Below are 8,634 nucleotides of genomic sequence, written 5' to 3'. Positions count from 1 at the left end.
TTCCTTCAAACGAAAAAAATATATCAAAAAGTTTTGGTTTTCTTTTTCTTTCGAGATGTAGACTACAAAAAATTGAATGTTGATTTAGTCATCCTCTTCTTTTTCTTTGTAATTCAACAAAAGTTGATTTCTTCATGTATAAAAACATCATACAGCCATACTTATTTGATACAATAGTCAGCGTCACATATCAACCTACACATAGAAACTCATGGAGATTGCTGCGTTTCTCCTCTTTTTTGCAGTGTTGTTGGTATACTGTTTAAAGGCTAGCTCAGCTGCGGCAGTAGAGACCAACATCACCACAGACCAATCAGCGATTCTTGCCCTCAAACACCATATAGATGGCCCTTACAAAAGGTTGGCAAGCAATTGGTCTACCTCTACTTCTGTTTGCCATTGGATTGGGATCACTTGTGGTGAGAGACACCATAGAGTCATTGCCTTGAATCTTTCTCATATGAGTCTTTCAGGAACCATTGCTCCACAAGTGGGAAACCTAACATTCTTGTCTCATTTATCCTTCAGAAACAACAATTTTCATGGTTCTCTTCCAAACGAGTTGGCTGCTTTGCGTCGGTTGGAAATTGTCAGCTTTGGATTGAACAACTTTTCGGGAGTGTTACCATCATGGCTTGGGTTTTTACCCAAACTTCAAGAGTTGTATGCTTATACAAACAGTTTTGAAGGTACTATTCCAGCATCTCTAGGCAACTTATCGTCACTGCAAATACTTCATCTCAGCGAAAACAAGCTTTCAGGTTGGATGCCCTCCACTATCTACAACTTTTTATCTTAAATTATTTTATTTTGGTATCCACATTTTGTCGATTTTCTTTTATCTCAAGAAGGTCTCTCATGTATAAAATATTTGGGAGCGTCACGACTTTAGTGCAAAAATATGAGTGTATACTTAATATATAATAGTGTATACGAAATAAACACCACCCAAAATATTTTGTCATTTCTTATCTCAAGAAGGCATTTCAATCATTAAAATATTTTATCTTTTTCATAAAATAAAAAAAAAAAAAATTATCTTTTCACAGCGTGTAAATGTTACACTCTTTTTTTTTTTTTTTTTTTTGATAATTACATGAAATATTCATTTAACTGAAAACAGAGGTACAACTGAGAGAGCATAGAACAACTGGGAGGAAAAACAACAACTACACCCCACTCTCACCAATGAACCCGAGAGCCCAGCACTTAACTTGTGTTTGCATATTAAAGTTTTGAGTTTTCTTTCCTTGGGCTCCAACAACCCTTTTTAAAAGCCCTCTCTGTGGGCATAAAGGGGAATTGGTGGGCTCATTGAAAGGAGAGGGATTATTTGTGGGAAATGAGCTGGGTGAAAATTGGGACTCAGATGCCAACAATGGAGAGCCCAAAACCAGGGCCTTGACAATTACATTCTTACCCTTCACAGAAGACCCTTGGGAATCGTGATTTGACAGAGCTATTGAGTGCGTATGCTTCGGACCCAGCCACGCCTGACTAGCAACCACCGGAATCTGAACGCCAATGACTTCCTTCAATCTTTCCTCCTCCAACCCACCACAACTAGCAACTCTATGATTCTCAAAAACCTCCATGAAACCATTGCTTTTTCTGGTCTAGCCCCCAAAATACCTGAGACAATCGGTCTCACCAAGACCCAAAACACCACAAATAAAACAAAGGAGAAGAAGCCGCTCCATTTGAAACCCAGACTTGAACCTATCCTGGAAAGCCATTATTCCCATATCTACAAACGTTTGATCGGAACCCATCATCCAAGCAGTTCTATGAGAGAATTTGAAGGCGCGCACGCACACCACATGAAGTCCGATCGCGTGGTTGAGATGAAGAAAACTTCAAACACTTCTGCAAAGAGTTGTAGATGCTTAAAACCCCCAGTGAAAGAGGGAGAGAAGACTTGTACTAGGCAAGAGGGAAAAAGCTCCTATTGAGGGAGAGAGAGAAACTTTCTCTCTCCTACAAGCCGTAGGAGAGAGAAGTTTAGTTTGTTCTGTATGGTGTGTTTTCAATGTTTGGGTTAACCTCAATGTGAATGCTCTTCGTTTATGAGACTAATTATAAATGTTACACTCTTGTGAGATTCACAGTGAAAAAGATATATATATATATATATATATATATATATATAAGCTATTGCAAAAAAGTCATTTGAGTTTAAAATGATCGTTTGTAAAAAAATTAGGAGAAGTTGTTGCGAAACAAAATTTTAAGTTTTAAAAACGCTCTTTTAGGCCTCCAAAATGCTTAACCAAATAAGTCTAATATATCAACAAACTCTCTATCATTCTTTAGTTCTTTAAGCATAAGCTTTTTGCTAGCCTTATCACCTAAAAACACCCAACCAAACAAACCCAATATATCAACAAACTCCCTATCCTTCTTTAGTTCTTTGAGTGTTAGCTTTTTGCTAGCCTTATCCTCATAAAATGGAGAGTACTTATTATTATTAAAGAGTTCCTCGTGATGAGGATATAGTATTTTGGCTAAAATTAATGTAAAATTCATTTTCTAAGTTTGATTGAAATTTATTTCAATCATCTGACATTATTTTCATTCAATTGTGTCCTTTAAGTTTCAAATTTATTCAATTCAGACATTTTGTCCAATTTTATTAAAACATTGCCCTTAAAAAAAATATTTTTACATGAAAAAAATATATAAAATACTTTTATAGATTTTTTTATATAAGAATTTTTTTTTCAAAAAACATCTTTTTATTAGTTAATTGCATACTTAACATCATTTTTTTTTTTAATGAAATTGGACAAAATTTATGAATTGAATAGCTTTAAAACTTAGATAATTCAATTGAATGAAAGTAAAGTTAAAAGACTGAAATGAATTTTAGCCAAACTTAGAGAATGCACTTTGTATTTTAGCCTAGTATTTTGGACAATATATTTCGAGTAATTATACTATACTTTAGAGGTACAATAATGATGTATTCCTTTTTCTCACATAATGATGTAAGTTATATTTTTTTTCTTCATGCTTGGTTTCAATTTATTTTCATGCCTAATAGTATTAGAGTTAGTATAATTAATATTATACTTAAATTAATTCATAATTTAAGTTGAATATATATATATATATATATATATAAAAGTTAAAAGATTAATCTAAATATAAGACATTCAAAAAAATCATTTGAATAATTAAAAATAAAATTAAAAAATAAGCTAACTTAAAGTATTAAGAATAAGATAATCTACTCAAAAATTTTAAAATATTATATGTATGCCTTGGGTTTTTAATACATTGTATGTCGATTTTATTTTGAATTAACTTAAAAGTGTCGAAATATATGTATATATATATATATATATATTATATCTTATACATATGTAGCATTGTATAAGAGATTTTATTTTAAAAAAATAACAACATATAAAATTAACGAAGGAGGCAATTAGAAGATATTGTTATAATATACCATGTCAAGTAAATTTTTTTTCTTGACTACATTAGGTTGTCAGAGTTAAAATTTATTTGAAAATTTGATTTTGGAATATTAGGTCTAGGCCTAGAGCTAGCCTTAAATAATAACGTTATAAGTTTATTTTATCGTATTTGTTATCCAAGAAATGAAAATACACAACATGAGTACAAGTCATTTGAATGATCAAAGTTCAAAGAAAATTTACTCCAATGTGACATAACTACAAATCAATGATCCATTGGTTAATTTGGCTTCTCTTGAATCTCCTCACATCCTAATGGTGATGTCCAGGACTCAACCTAGGGTCCGTTTAGAAACAACTTATTTAGTTGAAATTGAAAACATTTTGCTAAAAAAAAAAAAATGAAAACTAGCTGAATAGTACCAAAAAGAAGGTAAAAACTAAAATGAGCAAAAGCTTTCATCGGCTCCCAAACAGAGTCTTAATGTAAAAATGTAACATTAGTATGAATCATTTGAAAATTATAATTGATAAGTTTAAAGTTTCCCCAGATTTCAACATAAAACAGGGTTTTGGAAATTAATCTAATTTCCTGTCAACTCTATTCTATTCTCTTCTATTCCCTCTCCTTTCCCTTTATTGAAATTGGTCAAAGAAAGTGCGGATAGATATGAGCTTTAAAATTGATTATTTTAGTTTCCAAATAAAAGCTCATATTCTATAACTAGTACTTAAGCCTACTAGCAGCTCTTCACCTGTATGCAATTTGAAAATTTTGCAGGAGGAATTCCAAAAAGTTTGGGAAACTGTACTTCCCTCAAGATAATTCATTTGGATGATAACAACTTTACAGGTATGACGATAACCACTTCAATTTAAATACTACTTCCCTTTTGGCTCCAAGAATGTTTGAAATTTTAGAAACTTACGTCCATCAAGTGCAATTATTTAGTATATCATTTTCTTTTGCTAGAAATTATTTAGTGTTTATCGTATTGTGTATTATATGCTCTCTATTCACATAAAGTAAGTCCCATTTATCTATAGGTCATGTACTTTTATGTGATTTGTAGTATACTAGGTATATGGAACAATTTCTCATCAAACCGAAGTGGCGAATATCGTGTTTACATGGTGCAATGCGTTTATAAAGACCACAACATTTAGAGAGGTACTTAGTGTATCCGGGGTACATATTATACGTATTACAAGTCTCAGTGTCTTACAAAAAATTTGTTACAAACTAATATGTTTGTTTATGGTGATTCCTGTAGACAAGCATACTAATGGAGATTCTGGAGAATCAATTTTGCATAATGAATGAAATAAAGTGCCTTTTTTTGTTGAGAAAAAATGGAATAAAGTGCCCAACAGGCCTAAACTGATTTGCATCATTCTATATTATAAGTTCGTACACAGATTACTAAGATAGAGCAAGTAGAATAAACTAAAAGCATGATCCATAAAGAAAAGATATCAGGGGCAAGTTTTCCACCTTGGCTAAAAAAATGCATCTTCTTTCATTATGTACATAGAGTGATTTGAATGAACTCTATTGATTTTCTTATTTGATTATTATTATAAATATTATTATTAGCACGTGTGTCTGCACGAGATTCACCAAATATGGTTTTTTTTTAACATGTCCAATGCACTTAAAATTATTTATTTTTTAATTCCATAGTTGGGATAGAGGAAATTTGAACCATTTATTTCTCCATTAGAAATACTAGGTTGTAACCTGTGCTAATGCATGGGAATAGCCGTCGGTAAAAATCCCACAGCCAGTATTTGATATTACACCACTAAAAAACCTAAGAAGTTGGAATGGAAAATAGCCTTAGATTCAGTAAGATTGGTGTATTCTCGAACCTCTCTTCCGGCCATCTTTATTGAATAATATTGATGACTTTTTGCTATGGAATTCTAACTCTCTATCTCCTTGTCTCTGCTCTGGATTTATGATTTCAACTCCTTGTAGCCTAGGATTTTTTTTTTTTTTTTTTTTTTCATCCACCAAACAATCAAACCCACTAACCAAATTTAACCAAACTATATATAGAAAATTAAAATTAAAAAAGAACCAAACATTTTTAGGGGATAAAACCTGTACTGCCACATCATACCATGGCTGAGTTGTGGTCTTGGTGGGTGAAGGCTGGTGTAACAGTGGTTGGTGGCCCTCATGGTGGTGGTAGCAATCATATTTTTCTCTTCATAGATTTGAGTTTTTTGCTTTTAATTTGCTTTTCCATCATTTGTGAGACATGAAAAGGAGTTTCACTGTTTAAAATGTTTTTTTATTGGACTCTTCAATTTTTGCATTGTTGTAAATACAATGAATAGCTAGATGGATATTTATGGTATAGTCCCACATTTGACCCCAAAATTAAGAAAACTTTTGAGACACATGACACAAAATTAGACTTAAATTGTAGATTCTAATTAAATTTTTTCTAAACTTTGGCTTTATATATATATATATATATATATATATTAGACACACACACATACTAGGAGTAGCCAACCAATTGAGTTATAAGGCTCTCTTGGCTCAATCACACTTGATTACTAGTAATTGTTATAGTGGACGCAACCATTTACACAGGGACGGACCTACACTATGCAAGAGGGGGGCCATTTCCCCCCCTAACCCCCCCCCCCCTAAAAAAAAAAAAAAAAAAAAAAAAACTAGTATAAAAAAAATTAAGATTTTCCCTTATATATATATTTGTCTCTCCTCCTCTAAAATATTTAGATATTGACCTACAAGAAAAGAAATAAATAAATAAAATTCATACCCCTTTAACTACAAAACCAAAAGAAAAAAAAAATGGACTAAACAAAAATCACGCACAAAATAAGAAACACTTATTTAGTATGTTATACTTTGTTAATATGTTTTTATAATATGAAATGTTTAAGAAATACTTATTTTGTAGGTAGTATTTTGTTGAATATGAAATAGATGTTAGTTTTTATTTTCATGAATTTTTTTTTGGTTTTAAGCTTTGCCCCCCCAGGTATGAATCCTGGTTCCGTCTCTGCATTTACATAATAGTTTTAATCAATTTTTCTAAATACATAGGATCTATATTTCAAAGAGAAAATAAAATTTATGTTTTGTTGATAACGGGGTTTGGATTTTTTTTTGAGTTGTTGTTGCAGGTGAAGTACCACTCGAGATTGTCACTCTTCAAAATCTAACGGAACTAAGTTTAGCCAACAACAACTTAACTGGTCGCATCCCAAATGCACTCTTCAATAACTCAAAGATTGAACTCATTTGTCTATGCATGAACCAGCTAGTAGGCCTACTTCCATCAAGCATAGGAAATTGGCTTCCAAATCTTAAGTTTGTTTACCTATGGGATAATGAACTATATGGAATAATTCCTAGCTCTATCTCAAATGCTTCTAAGATCACAGAACTAGAGTTGGGCGCAAACAATTTCTTTGGCTCTATTCCTAATACTTTGGGAAATTTAAGGCGTCTTGAGAAACTCAATTTAGTCAACAATAATTTGACCAGAGATTCTTTAAGTCTAGAATTGAGTTTTCTCACATCTTTGACAAACTGCAAAAATTTGACAACTATAAAGCTAGCAGATAATCCCCTTAGTGGCACCCTTCCAAATTTCATTGGAAATTTCTCTACTTCTCTTGAAGAATTTGTAGCATTTAATTGCAACATTATTGGCACTATTCCTACAGGGATTGGTAATTTAAGCAACTTGATGACCCTAAACCTAGATGACAATAAATTGGTTGGACCAATTCCAACTACAATTGGAGGGATGAGAAAGCTCCAAGGTTTGAATCTTCAACACAATAGACTCAAAGGAATCATCCCAAATGATATTTGTCACTTGAGGAACTTGGTTGAATTACATTTAAACCAGAATGAGCTCTTGGGAGCAATACCAACATGCTGGGGAAATCTTTCTAAACTTCAAAAGTTGTCCTTGGAATCCAACAAATTGACTTCCATTCCCTCATCCCTTTGGAGTATTGAAGACATACTGCAAATAAACTTGTCCTTCAATTCTTTAAGTGGCCATCTACCATCAGATGTTTTGAATTTGGAGCAGGTAGTAAATATAGACCTATCATGGAATCAACTATCAGGTGACATTCCTACTTTTGGAGGTCTGTGTCCTTTGGAAAACCTATTCTTAGCACATAACAAATTCCAAGGTCCTATTCCTCAGTTATTTGATATGTTGATAAGCTTGGAAAGCTTGGATCTATCTAATAACAACTTATCAGGAGAAATTCCCAAGTCTCTAATGGAACTCAGATGCCTCAAATATTTCAATGTATCTTTCAATAGATTGCAAGGTGAAATTCCATCTGGGGGTGTTATTGATCAATTCTCAGCTCTATCATTCATGGGAAATCGAGCATTATGTGGTCCACCCCGACTACAAGTTCCACCCTGTGAAACAGGAAATGTTGGACAATCAAAGATGGTCATTGTAGTTATTGTAAGGTATATTCTACCAACAATGATAGCAGCAATACTAGCATTGTTCCTCATATTTGTTTTGATGAGATGCCGAAAGAGGGATTCAAAACTAAGAGGTCAAGGAGATTTGTTACCTCTAGCGACATGGAGAAGAATAACATATCTAGAACTTGAACAAGCAACATATGGATTCAATGAAGGCAACTTAGTTGGGAAAGGGAGTTTTGGCTCGGTGTACAGAGGGAAACTTTCAGATGGGACTAGTGTTGCAGTAAAGGTTTTTAATTTGAATATAGAAGAAGGGTTTAAGAGTTTTGAAGCTGAATGTGGTGTAATGCGCAGTATTCGCCACCGTAATCTTGTGAAAATCATAAGTAGTTGTAGTAGCATTGATTTTAAAGCCTTGGTACTAGAGTACATGCCCAAGGGGAGCCTTAAGAAGTGGTTGTATTCTCATAACTACTTCTTGGATATGATAGAAAGATTGAGCATAATGATAGATGTTGCATCATCATTGGAGTATCTTCATCATGGTTGTGCTTTACCTGTTGTCCATTGTGATTTGAAGCCCAACAATATCCTCCTAGACAACGATATGGTTGCACATGTGAGTGACTTTGACATTTCAAAATTCTTAAGCAATGAAGACTCTACGATTCAAACCATGACACTAGCCACTATTGGTTACATGGCACCAGGTAATGTTTCTAGTTTACAATTCAATTTTATGTTTACAAACACACA

The 8,634-nt window shown here is 32.9% G+C and overlaps 1 protein-coding gene across 1 annotated transcript in view; it reads left to right on the top strand.

The window, feature by feature from the left end:
- Positions 1-211: 211 nt before the first annotated feature.
- The window catches only part of LOC115966443 (probable LRR receptor-like serine/threonine-protein kinase At3g47570), a 50,898-nt gene continuing 42,475 nt past the window's right edge, over positions 212-8,634 (top strand). The window contains exons 1-3 of the mRNA XM_031085678.1: positions 212-761; positions 4,204-4,275; positions 6,591-8,588. Coding sequence (XP_030941538.1) covers positions 212-761; positions 4,204-4,275; positions 6,591-8,588 — 2,620 coding nt within the window. The remainder of the gene's footprint in view (positions 762-4,203; positions 4,276-6,590; positions 8,589-8,634) is intronic.

The sequence above is a fragment of the Quercus lobata genome, chromosome 11, assembly GCF_001633185.2.
Source record: "Quercus lobata isolate SW786 chromosome 11, ValleyOak3.0 Primary Assembly, whole genome shotgun sequence".
Lineage (NCBI taxonomy): Eukaryota > Viridiplantae > Streptophyta > Magnoliopsida > Fagales > Fagaceae > Quercus > Quercus lobata.
Note: the sequence above shows the minus strand (reverse complement) of the source record. Positions and strands in the feature narration are given on the sequence as shown.